Source organism: Amphibalanus amphitrite, unplaced genomic scaffold (assembly GCF_019059575.1).
Source record: "Amphibalanus amphitrite isolate SeventyFive unplaced genomic scaffold, NRLGWU_Aamphi_draft 002120F_arrow, whole genome shotgun sequence".
In the NCBI taxonomy this organism is placed as follows: domain Eukaryota; kingdom Metazoa; phylum Arthropoda; class Thecostraca; order Balanomorpha; family Balanidae; genus Amphibalanus; species Amphibalanus amphitrite.
Window position 1 is genome coordinate 40,330 of NW_024883613.1, and position 18,664 is coordinate 58,993.

Consider the following 18,664-nt stretch of genomic DNA (forward strand, 5'->3'; position numbering starts at 1 on the left):
GCTGAGGTGTTGTTTAGCCGAGGTCAGGATGGCCCGGGAACCAGAGCGGCGTGCGATCTCGTACCGAGGTCGACAGCGCTCTTCAGAGGCCAGTTCCTCGAAACGAATGATCATATTGGCACCAATCAATCCAGTCCAGTTTGATTTGGATCAATCGATCACAATTTCCCTGAATGGGCTCAAAGGACCGCATTTTAGATTGTCAGGTGAAGCTTGGCTCCGGCACCTCTGGTGTTATTTTGCTATGCGCTATTGCAGTCTCCCGAACCATGCGGACATTGGTCCATGAACTGGTTACAAAGCGATGCCATCTCACAAAGCTGCGTCAATCTCGCAAAAAAATAAAGGAGTCAACTCAATATAGTGTGATGATGATGATGAAAACAGGCTGTACCTACACGAATTCCATTTCTCAATAGCCGTAACTAATTTATCATTGTGGTTGGGGAAGGTGTTGGGGAAATATTCCATGACAACGTAGCTAATGCAAACAGCGGTAATAATTGTAACACGAGCTTTTCTCCAGTAACTGTTATTCTAAGGCCAAACGTGACGAGCTAATAAAGCATTTCAAATCTTTAAACCCATCTGATGATTGATTTTGTGTTAACGAATACTACCGACCCCTGACAGCAACACATTCCTTATAGCTCGGGCAACGGCTATACCCGCCGACAGCTGAGTCTGATACGCGGCTCCATGCCGGAAAACTGCACCTCATGCCAGTGCAAATTCCATTATCCCACTAAATTTCCTCCTCTGATGGGGAAAGAAACTGCATCACTGTCTCTATGTACAGTCTACTATGCAGCAAAACTTTCGCTCCATTGAAGTAGGAATGCATTGATTGGTATTTGGTGGTCATAGTTCACATACCTCAAAATATCCTCAGACTGCTGCGCTGTTTTGAATCAGCCACGGTTACGCACATTTAAAGTAAGAGTGATGTTTGATTGAAGTAAGAGCTTTGACCGAGCCCAGCATGCCTACATGAGCTGTCTTCTAATTCCACCCATACAGACCAAGGGCCATATATAGGCTTGAAGCCTGGGATTATTGGCTTTCTCTAGCTATTCGACCGTCTCACTCTCCGCTAGATTTCAGCTGCGTCACTGCCTTGGATTTCAAACACATTTCGTACATGTTTATGTATATGCCCTGTTTATGTATATGCTAGGCATAGCCTCAACGGTCTTCTCAGCATTCCTCGATGCTGCACTGGCGCAGATGTTTACCACGAGTACACTGGTTGTGCAAACCCCAAATCGAGGAATGAAGCAGAGCTGTAAATGGTTGCATAAGTAAACACAATTCAGACGAATGCCGTCAAAATAATTATATAGACTATATAATATAGGAATAGTGGTAATTTACATAAAAACGTTGAAGGGCTCTTGGACTTAGCCGCTCGTTCCTAGCTTAGCGCCTTTAGTTCTTGTTTTCTAATTTTTGCAAGCTTTACAGGCCTTGAGCATAAATCATATCCCGCGACCTGGTGGAGGGGGGGGGGGCTATTTTTTGCCCCCCTCCAGACTTTTCGATATATCTCCAGAACCGCTGCGCCGATCGTCACCAAACTTTCAGTACCCTCCCGGACATCAATTGTACACATTGTGACCAAAAATTTTTCCAAAAGCTATGATAGGTTGGCCGGAAAGGACGTCAGAGTGACGTCATGTTCTGCCGTTTTCGACCCAAAAAAGGGTTTCGCGGGAAGAGCTGTCAGGCCTATAGCTTTGCAAATACAGAAAAATGATAAGGACGTAAGAGCTGTAGAATTGACAGGGCTACAAAACTGTTATCTCTGATTTTTGATTTTTTTATTTTGACCCCAAAAAATCAAAAAATAGATTTTTTGGATATAATAGTCGAAAAATCCAAAAAAATTTGAATTTCGCAAAAACCGGAATATATGTGATAGTCCTCACCGCCTTCCATAATCCATCCACATACCAAATTTTAGATTGATACCTCTTTTGTTGGCGAAGTTATAGCGAAAAAACTGTAATTGATGACGTCAAATTTTCAAACTCAATTTTTAGCAATTCTAGACCCCGTAGCGCAAAACAAAGACCACCATTAGTCTCCCTGTGACGAGCTGCATCGAATCAATACCCATTTTATGCAAAAATACCAACTTTGAAATTTGACCTTTTTTGACCTGACCTTGACCTGACCTCCACCAGAAAGTGACCTAAACCGTACCTGATGGTCTTATAACCAACACCATTGAGTTGGAAATGAAAAACTGGCCATAAAACATGCATCGCACAACCTTAGTAAAGTTGGGTTCATGTAGTGACCCTTGGTGACCTTTGGTGACCTGACCTGTGACCTGACCTGGTATGACCAGTGATCTCTAATAGCAACACATGTACTAGACAACTGACGCCTTATCGCTGATTTTCGACAAAATGCGTTTTACTCGGTGTTAAAGCACTTTCCCTAGAAGCCCCGTGAACGGTGAAACATTTTATCTTTGACCTGACCTGTGACGTCATCGGTGACCCCGAGGTCAATGAAATTTGGTTTCCCTAGACAAATTTGACAGGGCTATCGAACGCCGTTTGAATTTTGCGGATCCGTCCAGTAGTTTCGGAGATACGAGGGGGGCAAAAATAGCCCCCCCCCCCACCAGGTCGCGTTATAAACAGACCCCACCAGGGCGCGGGATATCTTATCTGCTCGACCCAATGAACGAACAGTATCGGACAAAGATATTGCTATCTCCATATGCATGCATTATCAGAAGGTGAGGTAGATAATACAGGGTGTCCCGAAAAAAGTTTACCACGAAAGTTGAATAAAAACTTTAATTTCAGCACCAATCCAACATATATTCGTGCGCCTATGTAATGGTTTATTCAGCCTGAAATCTGGATAGATTAACCCGCGCCCCGCTGGGCTATTCAGCCATACGCGCCCTGCTGGGGGGGGGGGGGCAGATTCTGCCCCCCCTGTCTAACTTCCGAACCGATGGTCGTAGAAAGACGGGGAAAACGGCAATCGAAAGCTCTCAACAAGGCGGATCTTAAGAGCCCAATTTTTTTGCTTACGTAGGTCAAAGGTCAGGTCAAGGTCAGGTCAATGGTACAAAATGCAAGTTTCTACATTATCGGCCTTGCACCGTAGTTGCCGAAGAATGGACTGAGACTGATTGCCCAAAACGTGTTCTTAGGCTACCAAGGCAATATTCGTTGCATACAATATCATTCAAAGGTCAAGGTCAAGGTCAGGTCAGGTCAGGTCAGGTCACCAAAAACAAAATATAGAAAAGGGCATGTGCGACACATGTTTTATGGGTCATTTTATTCATAGAATTCAATAGGCACACTCAATAAGTGATATGGACCACCTCTGGACGAATTTCAGGTAGAGGTTAGGTCAAAAACAGGTCAAGTGAGGTCAAATTTTAAAATTGGTTGTTAAGGCCTAAAAAGGTGTCTATCTGATGTAGTTTTTCACGGCAAATCGAATGGTGCTATTTTTGTTTCCGTACGAGGTCTAGAACTTCCAAAAAATCATTTTTCGAAAATGTTGTGTGTCGTGACGTGACGTCATAAAATTTTGAATAACTCCCACATTTTTGAACGGATTCTTCTGAAAATTGGTATGTAGGTGCACATAAACCACATCTCTGATATATATTTCGTTTTTTTCGATACACTCAAAATTTTCGATTTTATAATTATTTTCCCAAAAAAGTCAGTTTTTAAAGAAAAAAATTGGGTCAAAATCCAAATTTTCAAAAATCCGAGATAGCCATTTGATAGACAAACTAGAATCACGTGTAACCTTTATGTTACGTCTTGATTCCTTTAAAAATGAAGATGTTAGCGGCGTTTGAAATTTTGCCGTTTTTGAGGCGAAAATGGCGAACATGACGTCACTAAATCGTCATTTTCTCACAAGTTTTCCAAAGGATTTCGCTCCAATTTTCAGGGAACGTGTCAAATTGATGTATGATAAGGTACTGAAAGTTTGACATCGCTGGCATAACGCGTTTAGAAGTTATTGGCGAGAAACGGGAGGGGGGCAGATTCTGCCCCCCCCCCAGCGGGGCGCGGGTTAATAAACAATCTTCCAAACCGTTTTCTCAATGGCTCAATGCCCCTATAATTCACTCAGTCCCTAGTCCAGTGAGTCTATGACACACTGCACAGACCCCCCCTCCCCCCGTCTCGGACAACTCACGGACGCCGAGGGGGTAGGGAGGGGGGGGGGGGGCGTTCCGCGCGGCCGATTCAGGTGGGCGTCACCACGCGGTGCGGAACCGACCGAACCGGCGACTCGAGTCCTTCCTCTGAGCCGGTCAGTCCACGCTCAGGCCTCGTCACGACCGGTCCCGTCTTACGAACGCTCTCAGTCGACTACACAACTCAGCCATGGGTCTCACCGATCTCATCCGGCCCTCGGGATTCCTGAAGCTGATTCAGATCGTGAGTACACGGAGGGAAGCAATGGGGGGATGGTGACAAGTTAATCCGGTTAACTAGAGTGAAACTTCTAGCTTCATTCCGTTATAAGTTGTTCTTTACGTATAGGTATAAAACCAGACTGGGTGAGCTTTTACCCTTTTCTCTGGCAGATATAAGCAGGAAATTGCGCCTTTATGATGACATGTTTCACACTTCTATATATTCATATTCATAGCAAGTAGCAACGTTACATGGGATGGCATCAGAGACACGGGCAATATAGCATGGGGAAATTTAGGATTGTTTTGGTTGTGCTTTGGCTTAAACATTACTTATCTAGTATTTATGCACAGTGCACACTGCACACCCTTTTTGTTTTTATTCTATTTTAAAAGTACTTGATTTTTTTTCTGATGCGTCCCTATTTTCAAACCATTTTCACCTCCCTTTCATAGTTTTAACTTCGTAAATTCTCACCAATAGTTTAACGGTTGGCGATGTCATTTAATCGTCGCTTAGGCACATTACTTTAGATGATGAATTTATTCATTCTTTTAAAGGAAACAGTCCACTTTCCTGAAATCAGTATTTTGCTATTGATTTATGATTTTTTATGCTCAAAATAATCATGAAATAAAATAAAACCTTTTTGTAAAAACAATTATTTTCTTTATTTTAATATAGGGCGAACTATATTCTATGTAAAATAATGTTTGACGCGGAAGCTTATTACGCATTGACCAATCATATTGCGTAGCTCAAACCTACGAATACTGCATTGGCTGTAAGCAGCACGCTGATTGGCTGACGATGACGTGGCTGCATTCCTGTGCAAGGCACGCATTCCTCTACAAGGCACTCTTTTCGGAACGAGAAATGGAATTTCTTCGTCTAGGGTGATCGTTGAGCCGTAAAAGCTCCTGATTTGTGCTAGTCTCAGCTCAAGCTACGAAACTGCTATTCCAGCTCAAAACCCCATGTTAAAAGTGAACTATTTCCTTTAACGCAGCACTGCTTGTTTTGATATGGCAAAAACTGCCTATTTTAGCATTTATATTTCGACAGGGCATTGTTAGGTAGGCCAGCAAATTATGAAAAGTCATTCAGAATAATTGTCGATGATTTGGGCATTGCTGTAGGTAGGCTTGTTTCGTCTTTACTCGATAATTGCATATTGAGATTCTGCAACACTATATACTCTCTCCTCCTTATGCACCGTTTGAAATTTACATCTCAGGTCATAAGAGCCTATCCCGCTGTGAAGTTCAATTGTAGGAACTAAGAAAACATCCGGCGATAATAGCACGCACTAATACCAGACATACCAGGCATCACATATCAGAGTTTGGCCTTGAAGGCAGCGAGATTTCAGAGCGCCTAGTCTGCGACTTGCTCAGTCCGTTTGTGGACGCCTGTCCGGTATTGTGCAAACTGCAGCCTTTAACCCTAGAACGCCTAGGGGGGGGGGTTGTATCAACCCCCCCCCTGAGGTTTTTTCGAAGTGCACGCTAAACGGCTTGTCGTAGCGGGCTGAAATTTTCCATACCCTCTGGGGCAACCTTTGCGCATCTTTTGCCGAAAAAAAATTGATCGGGTCATGTCAGGTCACGGAGTTATGACGTCATAAGAGGTACAGCCTCCGGCCGGATTTTCACGAAGTGTGTACCGAGTCCCGAGGTTTTCTGCTGATGCTATCCACATTGTTTGATGGATCGTCATGAAACTTCCCATGCATGTTGGGGCAAGTATTGGCCATCGTGTGGTGCAAGAAACTTGACCGGGTCAGGTCAGGTCACGGAGCTATGACGTCACAAGAGGAACAGCGTCCGGTACTATTTTTGAAAAGCGCCCGAACCACTATTTTGCTAATTCTTGTCACCTCAATGGGAATATGCAGCAATATTAGCTTCTATAGGGAGCAAATGGACCTCCGAAATCCAAAAATACAATCAGATTTCAAAAATTTAAATTTTGATTTTTCGAATTTCTGCCGCCGACTGTGACCTTGCCGACTTCCGGCGCTCCCAACGCGCCATTTTTAGAGCTAGGGAAACGAAATACATACCAAACGATAGAGAATTGATCAAGGAACACGATAGTGAAGGTTTCAAGTCGATATCTCCCACCGTTTTGCCGCAATCGCCGCGGAAAGTTGAAAAAAGTCTATTTTTCGGAAAATTTGACCTTTGACCGGTCATAAGTAGGTCAAATGTTGACCTAGGACCAAAAAATATACCACCAATCGCGAGATCTCGTTGAGAGCAATCCGTTGGTTTTTTCCGCTAAGCTCTACCACCTTCCGTTTCGAAACGCCAGGGGGGGGGGTCGTAACAACCCCCCCCCTGGTCGTTCGTGTTATGAGAAATGGCCTGGTCGTGCGAGGGTTAAAAACATCGACAGCCTGCAGACGCACAGTGCAAAAACAGCGTAAGTTCAACGTACTGCACAAACTAAGAAAAATACGCTTCGGCGGCAACTGATTATAATCCAACCCACGCTATACGATACAGGATGCATGACATCATCCCTTCATCGCGTTTATTGCCGCCATTGAACAGCGTGGGAGTGAGCACCGATATCGGTTCAAGTTCAACTGCTTACTGCTGCGAGCGCCAATTTCCGCACCATTCTACCTCCGTGACCGAGCGGTAGTGGCAGGTTTTCCGCCTGGATCGCTACCATTTCCGGTTCGGTTCTGACGTGAATAGCGTGGAATGCAACGTAACGAGTAGGAAAACATGGAATAAGTGCTTACGCGACGCTCTGTATGAGAACTGCGTAGTATGTAGGTATTAGAAGACTGAGCACTTTAATGTCAAGTTAATGGACACTGGGTGCATTAAGTCATTCTTTTCTTTTTTTGCAACAACTGCTTTTACGAAAATAATGCTGAATGCATCCGTATGATGCGTTAATTTGCGATTTGGCTGCATTCTTGCATTCATGATCTGTTCGTCTCATGTAAAGTTGCCGAACTTCCGGCACTCAACACGCAACAACATCCTTTCCCCAGAAGCTGGACAAAATGCAATGTCTAATCGAATGCCAATCAAATTATGTCAGCCGTATAGGCAGTTTGGCTAATTCGCGTACTTACCTCACGTAAGCCGCGGCATGCGTGCAGCTGACCGTTTTCGATACAGCACGATGTATAGCGAATGGACCAGCACCGGATCCTTCGGCGAGCCTCCCTGTGACCTTCAGCCAATCACTCAAGGTCAAAGCCACCCAAACGCACCAGGCCGGTATGTGGCTGGAGGCGTGTCGGCGTCCGCCCGGGAGAAATTGGGCACGCGGGAACCATGGTGGGGTTCGGGTACGGGGCGAATGGAAGGCCAAACGGACAGCGAAGGTCCTGAAGGGGCGCAGGCTGAATGGGTGTGAATTCGGCGGTAGAGCTTTGAAACGTTAAGACGCCTTTGATGGTGACGTTGACTGGCGTCACGACGCGCTCGTGAGATGAGTCAAAGAGGTGTGTTTTTACCTCGATAGACGGCGCCAATCTGGTGGAGCGTGAGTGACCAGCAGCCCGTTCTGCATTAGGTCCTCGAGCTGGGTGACTCAGATGTTTTCGAGTTCATAGGCGCAATTGCGCATGTTTATGAGCGTGCGGCGGATCGTGCAGCTTGATGAGAGGATGTAAGCAAGGATTATAAGACTGTTGTTGGGTCGGATAATCCGATTTATTAACGTTTCTTACCACACCTCTTAAATTGTGTTTGTGGCATTCCTGAACGTCCTGATTATATAAAGTAACGTTTTTTTTAATTAATATAATTTCCAGTAGCAATTTTGACTCCGTCGACGTCCACCTATTTTTTCCTGACGGCCCGAAACGAAAAATCCAGATTCCAGAACGTGAAACATTCAACAGCAACTAATTCAAATTTCGAAGACGTTTAGCTCGTTCTCTATCATAAGCCTTCTTATAGGTATCTAACCATCTCGAAACCTTTAAATTTTATCACTATAAACCATGAAGCACAACAATCTAACCGGAGCAAGCATTGGTTTCTTGCCGTTTATTAGCCCGAGCCACGAACCGGTCCGACTTTTTGCACATCGAACGGGGCACGCTGGCGAGAATTAGGTGAGAACTGGTGTACTCGCGGGCTCACGCTCCACATTCTCGGGCTATTGTCGGTGTGCAGCGACTCGTTCTGGTCGAAATTCGTTCTAGTAGGTCCGGGTTTGACCAACAGGGTCCGCACTCACCAGACAATGGACAGACTGGCCCATATGTTGCCATTTGTTTACAAGAAAAAAAAGATTAATGAACGATGCAGGTGATTACCTAAAAGGAACTTCTCAAAGAAAAAAAATGACTTGCGCACAGCTGCACTTACCACCTACCACCTCACCATATAGCTTCATCATTTCGACCACTTCCTTCCTAAGCTTTTCTACCCTCGTTTCCACATCGTTCCCAGTCTGTCCGGTACCGGCTCGGTGAACCCAAGTTTGAGCTGTGGGCGGGGCCGCCCTTCTCGTCAAAATAGCCGTAGTTCGCACAGCTGCCGCCAGAGGCGCTGGCCATCACCACGCGCAGCGCAAGCGCACCGTAGCGTGGGACGGGGCCAAGACGGGGCCGCCGCCCACAACGCTTCCGTACCTCGTCGAGTGCGACCGACCCTCCACATCTAGCCATGGCCAACCTGCAGGTCCTGTGCCGGCCCTCGGGCCTTCTGAAGCTGGTGCAAATCGTAAGTGGAGATCAAAGATCGAACTTGGACGGGCCTCGGCCGATAAACGCTCTTTTAATATAACTTGCCGGGAAATTTGACTGATTTGGTTTCAAGCTTTTTTTTAAAGATTCAGTTTGACTTCGATAATAACAGAAGCATCTTTCTAAGCATGCGATTTTCCATGAGATAAAGGTATGTTTCTAGAGATCAACAAAGCCGGTGTCCCATGCGTTTTTTATTGTCTGTTTATTCATCCGACGCTAAGACTTGCTTTGTTTCTTTGTCGAGGAAGTCGACCGACCTGATTATTGTGCCAGCTTCATTTATTCGCACTAGAAGGCTGCAAAGTGCAGAAATTTTATCAGCGAACTTAGTCACACCATATGACAATGAAGGCAATGTATTACACATGGATGTTTACCTACTAAAGTAACGATGGTCAATTAGCTTCACATAATTTACCTTTTACGTACAGTCCTGATGCTTATTCGGACCCTGCAGTGCACCGCTCTTTCCACAGGAAATGCGACCATTCGTATAGTATTAGCACGAGCTCGTTACATTCGCCCGACACATTATTGCCACCCGAGATAGGATTGTCGCGTGTGCAATTTAGCTCTCGTGCCCGCCGATAATCCCTCGCGGCACCATTCCTTAGGTCTTGTAGCCCGTCCGGTAGCCCCTCAATCCCTCCCTCTACTGATAGCGGCTATCGCCCGCTGTTGACGGAACTGTGCGAGTGGGTGGAGAGATCGAGATTGGACGGCCAAGTTCACGCGCACGCTAGCGGTCCGTTTCTTCTGGGAACGGACCGCTCGCCGGCTGGCGCGAGCCCTCAGAACAGTGCTGGTGTGATCCAAGCTCGGGGCTGGCCTCCGCTGTATGTAGGCCGAACCGAATCACGAGGCACGGAACAGCCTCGATACGGCTTCTCAGCAGCGTGGTATCCTTGTTAAACAGGTGTCCAGCAAGCGCCGAGCTGTTGGGGTAGGTCGTAGATAACGCATCAAAAGAGAAAGCCGGCTTTGTTCTCGCCAGCGGGCATGCATCACCGCCGCAGCGTGACCGTATGATGGGTGACGTCACTCACGCACTAGCCACGCCGCGCCGAATCTCTCTGCCCGGGGGTGCAGTGTGACGTCACAGGTCATTTCCGCTGAGCGGCGGATGTCATGGGAGGGCGGCGGTTAGCGAGGCGTCAGCGGCGAGTGAAAGCGGCGCTTTTCAAAGGTGGAGCTGCCCCCGGGCCTCGCTGCTTGGTCTTTCCCAAACACGAATCATTGACAGTTTCCGATGCCTTTACTTTTCTACGGTATTTTTTACGTTTAACGGTCCTTTTTCTGTAATATGTTCTCTTTTTTATCTATACCTTGGTCTCATACTTTCGTCCCAATTCATTAATTCATGGTCCAGATTTGTTTCATTGTGACCGTTTCTCTTACAATGGTCCATCAGCTTTGGAATTTCACACACCCGTCTTTAGTCTGCCCTACTCTCCATTTCAATACATTCCACCGGCCATTCGGTTCCAAACCGAGGGACGGCGTCCCCGGAGTCCGCCCTGCCACCCTGTGAACAATCACCCCTCCTCACAGTGGTAGCTCAAACGGTCGCACGGGTTCACACTGAAATAGACAGGTGAATTTATAGTAGTCCCACGCTGCCACGCTGGCATCCAGGTGTTGAACTGAAGTGACACGGCGCAGCGGTAGTGAGACACATAACGTCCCATTCGTAGCTTTCATCGGTAATCGTAACGCTTATCTCAAAACGCCCGCTCGCACCGTTCGGCCTGTAGACCGTCACCCATAGCGTGTCGCTCATGACATGTCGTTTGTAGCGTTCCACCTGTAGCTTAAACCTGCAGCAATAACTCATAGCCTTCCATCATAGCGTCACACTGGCTGCGAGTCAGCCGTACGGCGACGCACCTGCGGTCCACCGGCGCCAGGGAACAAGTGGACCGTGGAGCCCAGTTCCGCCCGCGCGGACCGACCCGAGCGTGTTCCGCCGGCGGACGGGGCGGCGCATCGGCCGACCGTGGAGACGGACCGGTTGTCCGACCGTGACTCCGGTACCACGCGACGCTCCGTTAGCGTCGCGACTGGTGGCGACGTTAGATCGACGATCTGACGCTCGCGCGGCCCGCTGAAGACGGTTGCGCTGCGGGCAGAGACACTCAAACGACTCGGTTTCCAACCGGTCCCCTATGGCCAACCGCAGTTCCGCTGTAGGCGGTGCGTACCATGCGTAGCCGACTTCTGAACGCAGCCCGTTCCTCCATGCGACGGTAGCTGTTGGACCCGCCGTTAATGACCGGATACCGGTGCCGGTGAGCGGTGGACCAGGTCAACGCCCCCGGCCGAGGGAGGCGCCAGGCGCTTTGTTCCATGTTCGAATTCGTTTTTGTGAACGCTCGTTCATTGTTTCGGATTAGGGGAGGAGGAGGTGAATATTTCGTTTTCAGAATTAGATATAAGATGATGTTCTGGTTAAAGGATTAACATCTGTCCATTTGCTTGTTATGATCGATTAAGGATTGCTTGACATTCGGATGACGAACAGAGATGCGCTAAGTAGCTTCGCCGATACAGAAATGAGGTCAACGCAGTGACCAGTCCAGTTCAATACCAGAACCCAACAGACCTGTTGAACTCGCATTTATCGCACCACCGGACAGGCTGCATCGCCAGCGCGACCCGAAAATCAATACCAGCGCGGCGGTTCCCCGAAAACTCTGCCCATGTGGTCAGCGTTCTGGACTCCGGGAATCGTATCGGTGTCGACATCGGCGCGGCGGTCGGCCGGCGCGCTACCGAGCTGGCACGACCTCCGGCGGGTGCGTGACGCGCCTCCTCCCCTCCGGAGCAGGCGGCGGGCTCAAACGACTCGGAACCACAGGGCGCGCCGGCACGCTACCGCCGCCCCCGCCCCCGCCCGAACCGTCATTCGCCCCCGCCCCCTCCGCCCGGCGTAATGGTCACTTCCGACGGTCGTTTTTGAAGTAGAAAGACCTGAACCGGAAGGCATCGGCTCTTTGGGACTAACGCCAGACCTCTTTTTTCAAGTGTTTCGGATTAAAAGTTACATAGTGACTGGAGTGACTGGCTGAAGCGAGCGAAGCCGATCGGTTGGTCCGCAACGGCCGACTGCGATAACTCCGTTTTGATGACTTGAGAGATCTATGAGTGTTAAGACGATGGGCATTTTTACACAAAGGCGTAATTGTCCAGGGGCTGCCTGCATACTCACTGCAAGTGTGGAGTTTTTGATGTCCGGACTCCGGACAGAGGCAACTTGTACGGTCATCGAACATGGAGGTCGAGTGTCCACTGACTGAGGAAGCTGCAGGCACCGTGGCACGGTTCTCAAGGGAAGTAGAACACCTGCAGGTTGTAGCTTACTTATGATTTGCTTATGCAGCCATGCGTCGCGATTTATAATTTAAAGCCTTGGAAGTCCCGTTGGCCTGCCGAACTGCTTCATTATTCGGTTTAGCAGTCCATTATTCACACAGATTCCGCTGCCATCGCAAACGGTCACTCTAGCAATCATGTATCGTGGTGAATAATTACAGATACTATTATAAATTCGTGAGTATAGACCGTGCTAAATCAAGGCCTTTCAACCCCTTCGAGCTCCGACATTGGTCGCGTGCCTCACGCTATTCACCGGATCTGCATGCGAAAAACGGATGCCCATCCTGTCCCCCTGGATGCTAATTCACCCGCCTTCTCCTGATAATGGTTCGCTTGTAAAATTGGTACCTTTGTTGTCTTCTTCGGCTCGCTTGTTCGAAGTCCAGCAGGCGCTGGATAACGGTAAAGTTCATTTTATATATCGGACTGTTTATTGCTCATTGTTTGGCGACTTATCTATCTAGCATGCCTGTCGTCGTCGGCGATAATGGTCCTTTTATAAGATAATAAATCAGCCGCAAGCTTTAATTTTAGGATAAATACCAATAATAATTGTGATCCCCCAATTATTCAAAGCTCATATACCTAGTGCCCATCATTTCATAACATGTTTTAATGTTTCTGTTGATTGGATGTAGTCCCTGGGAAATTTCACACAGAACGAGTCCCATGTCCACTCTGCCATGGCGTCGACTGGGCGACAATGCGGCAGATATAGGGCACCTGGTCATACGCATTGATGTTGACCCAAGGCTTACCACGCCGTGCTTGAGCTGATACTAGCACGTGAGAGAGGAAAGTGAGGGGAGATAGCTGGCGGTTATCCGACCGATAACGTTCCTGAGGCAGGTGGCCGCCCGACGCCTCTCGATCGGTCCCTTGACGACACGTGGGTGGCAGTTAGTAGCACTGACCTCCCTGCACGCCCTCTGCCTGTTGATGGGCGTCGGGCGAGGTCGGGTCACGGTATGACCTGTTGCTGCTGCTCCTTAGGTGTTCGAGTCTACTGCGGTGGTGTGCCGTAGCCGACTCACGCCATGTTGTGGCTCGCTTTAAACGGGCTACATAACATGCACTTGTTAGTTGACGCATAATGACACAGTTTGACAATGTTGACATGTTGTCTATACATATACAACGGCTTGCATAGCAGCCGGTGCGACGCTCATTACCTCAAGCTACATGAAGCCGATATCATGATAACCGATAACAATCTAATGAAACCTCTAATCTGCGAGGACCATGGCCAAGACACTCCAAAACCTGAGCGTCGCTCGAGCCACTCCGCTCAACAATCATCCTTGCAACGTGACCCATATTTCACCACGGGCCGCCTGCAGTCCTGGTACTGAACCGCCTGGGAGGGACCGAGCTCAGTTTAACGACTCCACTGGCCGACCCGTGACGACTTCAGTCGTATAGCCGGAGCGCCGCGCAGTCGCCCGTCGCTTTGAAACGACACCCCTGGTCCGAGATGGGCCGGGGACCAATCAGGAGCCTTACGGCGACCGGTCACATCGACCGGGCCACGCCCAGTCACACGATCTGGCTGACCAGTGACCCCGCCCCCACCCCCTCCGACCTTCCCCGGCTGTCAAACGCTCTTCCGGTGTCCCCGCGCCCCGCACGGCTAATCCATAACGCACGACATTTCCACGGGCGGCACGATGCTTTGGACGTTATCAGATTAATCAGCTTTACATCATAGGTCTCTACAAATGATTCGTGTACACTGATATGAATGCTTTTCTGCGAGTGTATTGATCGTTCTATTTTATTTCACGATTGGCTGTATGATAACAAAAGGGACAAGTTTATTTGGATTTAAAAGAGCACACTTTGATTTGATCGGAGAGCGTTACTAACTCAATCATGAAAGCGGAAATAAAACCTTCTTGATTACTGGACATTGATGCAATTAATGCTTTTTACTCCGATGAAAATCGCAACCGAGCAGATACAGTGCTTCAAAACACTTTCATGGCAAACATCAGTACATACAAACGTCGGACGATGGCATGTATGCCTAACCCTCGCCCTGGCAGGGCATTTTTCATAACACGGCCTGGCAGGGGGGGGGGGGTTGATGCAACCCCCCTCGCGATTGGCTGCTATGGCACCTAGAAACACCAAATTTGGTAGGTAGGTGGGCCTCCTGGAGTTCTCGCCCCTGTGCAAATTTGGTTGCTCTAAGTCAATATTTAGGGGGTTTTAGGGGGTATAAATGTAAAAATTTCGCTAAAAACAGGTCAAAAGTTTTTCGCTTATAACTTTTGACGTAATTACGATAGAGTAAAAAAAGCACCAGTGAACTAAGCACGTCAAGGCGCGTCGAATGATATACTTTTTTGCTTGCTTAAGTGTACTTAAAATTTTCTTAATTATTAAAGGGACCCTCCCACCTTCAAAAAAGTTAATGAATTGGCACGAAAGTGATGTCGCTCGGTTCAGAAAGAGCGAAAACGAATATCTACCAAATTTCATCGAAAAATATTCACCGGTTTTCAAGATATTAGACTTTTACTTTTGTTTACTTTTTGGGATCTCCGCTGTTCCTAGCGACTTTATTTGAAAGTGCGGCATTTGTTGCGCGCAAAGCAGCATATGCCACCGCGTGCTACCAAACGTTTAAGTAAAAGATTTAAAAATCGTTAGATCTCCGCTGACGTCACAAATTCTAAGGGGGCATACCAATGCACTAGCCCCTTAGAATCCGAAAACTGCAAGTTTGAAATTCCATATCTCCGAATTAAAGCATTTGTCGATGTTGTGAGTGCCCAAACAGGTATTTGCAGGCCATGGCCACCAATTTGGCTATCTCAACTCAAAACTAATGTTAAGGTGGGAGTGTCCCTTTAAGTAAACTTTAATTTATTAATTAAGTTAAAATTAACCAAATTGCAGCATATCACATATCATTCGATTCAGCTGATCAACAGGAGCACAATGACACCATTTTTAAGCTCTAGCGTCATTGTGTGCCAAGTTATTGGCAAAAACGTCATTTGACCTCAGTTGACCTCATTTGACCTGACCCATGGATCAGTACACCAAATAAAGAACCACCAAATGGCATGCTGTTAAGTACTGTGGTTTCAAAGCACAAAAGTGATAGAACGAAGCGGATATCTCCAGTATTTTCCGAATTGAATATTTTCCCATAGGCTTAACATTACGACGTAATGACCTCTAACTGACCTCAGGTCAGTGACATAAAAAAGGAACTATATGTTATACAACTCGGCGAACTTAGCACATCCTGAAAGTTTGAAGGAAATCAGTCCAAAACTGTGAGTTGGACAGGTGCACAAAGAAAATGGAAATTTGACCATGACCTTGTACCGGTTTTTCTGAACTGGTGACCTGACCCAAGGTCACCCGGACCTGAAATTTTCAGGTCATATGTAAAAAAGTTACCCCATAGGCTGTACCAAATTTGGCTATTGCGCTATCTTTGAAAAACCTTGGGGGGGGGGGGGGGGGGGGTTGCATCAACACCCCTGCCAGGGCGAGGGTTATAAAACAATCCTACACGCTGCTCCACGTGGTTAGATATTTGTTACTTTTTGTCTAGCTAGACCCAAAGTGTATTATCGATCCCGTAGCCTCTCGATGCACCTGTGATCAGTCAGTTCAGTTCTCCATGCCTAACCACCGCCTCTCTCCCGTCTCTTCCACAGGCCATCTGCCTCACGTGCCTGGGGCTGATCCGCCAGTACGGTCTCCAGTTCGGCACCGGCGGCTGGGTGGTCGAGGGCAACCTCATCGACCGCAACCTGGTCGGCGTGATCGCCTGCGGCGGCATGGTGCTCGTCACCGCCCCGCTGCTCATCGCGCTCGTCGCCGGAGAGATCGCCATCGAAAAGTCGTTCCTGGTGGGTATGCGAAGTGGGAAGAAGATCGCCATGTTTTCCGTCGAATTATAGGAGATGCGAGATGAATCGGGTTAGATGCGAGCTCTGTTAGATACGGACTAGCAAAGTGATGCTACTTTGATAATGATATAAGGTCATTCCTAATGTGTTCAACGAAAATCAGCCGCCATTTTACTTAACGGTGGTTTTTGCTTTTGTTTTATAGAAGCGAGCTCTTTCGGCCATTGCATTGCATTGGCCATTGCAGAGCTACGGGATGATGGGGTAGGAAGTAGACATTGGGCTGTATGGGACACCGACAGTGAGCCGCGGAGGCAAGACCGTCCCGATGGGACCGGATTGCCCCGTACGGACAGTCAGCCCCCCAAACGGTTACCCGGGAGAGGGTTTACGGGTCGTGGTGTGGACCCGACCTCAACCTCCGGTTGTCAGGTGGGGTGACCGCCAGTCCGGAGAGGGAGCGTGAGGAAGGATGCGGCTGGTTTGGTCCTGAGGATGGGGAGGACGTATAATGACGGTGGTTTTACTTCACAGGAGACTCTGTACAACATTGTCGGCTTCATCATGATGATCTCGGCTGGCGCCATGGCCGTGGAGACCTACCACGATGCCGGCAAGGGAGACACGCGCGATGCCGGCCTGGCCATGGGCTCGCTGGCAATCATCAACGCTATCATCTACCTGGTGGACGCCTTCGTCGCTTTCCGTCTGAAGCGTGCCTAAATGCGCTAATCGAGCCCAGAGGTCGGAGTGATGGGAGGCTTCTCGGTGAATGTGGCGCCACCTGTACTACGCTTGGGGCGACACCTGCGTTGGCGATGACATCTATTATAACACTGGACAGTGGACATTCAGAGTCCGATATCTGAGGCAGCCGCGGAGATACATACTGTTAACGCCAGACCCCTTGAGACCAGACATGTGCATGGATCCGAGAGCTGGATCTATGATCTCAGTGGATCTCTCGACAAAATAGAGGGGTTGGATCTATGATCCGAGTGGATCTCTCGACAAAATTCAGGGGTTGGATCTATGATCCGAATGGATCTCTCGACAAAATTTAGGGGTCGGATCTATGATCTCTGTGGATCCAGCGGGCAAAATTTGTGGAGGACCTATGATCTGTATGGATCTCACGACAACATGTAGCCAATGAAACCCTTATCCTACATAATTGTACACCTTACAGTGCAATACAATTGAGAATTGTCACTTGTGGACATGGTTAAGACCAGTTGTAATCATTAGGTATCATCATTAAATTTGAATTTAAATCAACAACATTTGTACATTTAAAATAAACCAAGAACATGCACATTGCTACTTTTTGTGACCAATTGTAACTTTTTCATGACAGCACTGATGACAATCTAATCAACAAGCTACAGCCACTTTAATTCAATGAACAAACAGTACAGACAGATGCAGTGGCAGCGGGGCACTGCAGATTTTCATTTTGGTCCCATTCTTTCCATGCAACGCCAGTAGGACTTATGTTAAAATGCCAAAATCTATGGGGGGCACTGTACCCTGGTGCCACCCCCCCCCCCCTGTTCCGCCGCCTATGGACAGATGTTAGGAATCAAACCTGGAAGCCAAATAGGTCAGTTTTGTTAAAAATAATCCAGCAATCCACTTCTGCCAGGTATAAAATCCCAATCCAGAATGTTCGTATGTTGTGCAACACAATTTCGATTTAGTAAGAATAGCAACCATACCTCAAATACTTTCCTAATAAAATTACAAGTTCAAAAATGGCATCAACTTCTTCAGATTACATCTACTTTTGGCATCGTGCCACGGCCTTGGTGCCACGTGTCAGTGTGGTGCCATGCTGTGCTTTTGTTATGAGAGAGCCTCCCAAAAAAAGACAAACGCAATTCACAGCTCACGTTTTGGTAATATTGTTTTATTACGTCACTATCGTTTGACCAATGAAAAATCTTAATTTGACTAAAAGCGTAATGATTCCAAAAGATTCCCCGTAATAGGCCCTTGAAACTAATGACGTAAGATATTAAGATTCTTTTGAAAAGTGAATAAAATAAAGATGCAAGGCGCACACCCGGCTCAGTAATACCGTTTCAGCTTACGTTTACGTCATTAAATTTAACGCTACAAAGATGGTATTCACAAACAATCGTACCGCAAAATGATGTGAGGCAAAAAAAATGAACATTCTTTTGAAAAAAAACTCAAGACTTTTGAATTTCCAGTTCGATTTTTTATTTATTTTCATTATACTCGAAAGTAGAACGCTTAGCTCA

General features: G+C 47.4%; 1 protein-coding gene across 2 annotated transcripts; it reads left to right on the forward strand.

Moving 5' to 3' along the window:
* Positions 1-4,324: 4,324 nt before the first annotated feature.
* Positions 4,325-17,714, forward strand: LOC122376382. Of its 2 annotated transcripts, none has more exons than XM_043356214.1 (3): positions 4,325-4,439; positions 16,203-16,397; positions 16,932-17,265. In XM_043356214.1, the coding sequence occupies exons 1-3, from the start codon at positions 4,386-4,388 to the stop codon at positions 17,118-17,120; spliced, it is 438 nt and encodes a 145-aa protein (XP_043212149.1). In that variant the 5' UTR covers positions 4,325-4,385; the 3' UTR covers positions 17,121-17,265. The 2 variants fall into 2 exon arrangements, with proteins under 2 accessions (XP_043212149.1, XP_043212148.1); XM_043356213.1 differs by lacking the exon at positions 4,325-4,439 and adding an exon at positions 8,981-9,121 and having other exon boundaries at positions 16,932-17,714.
* Positions 17,715-18,664: the final 950 nt, after the last annotated feature.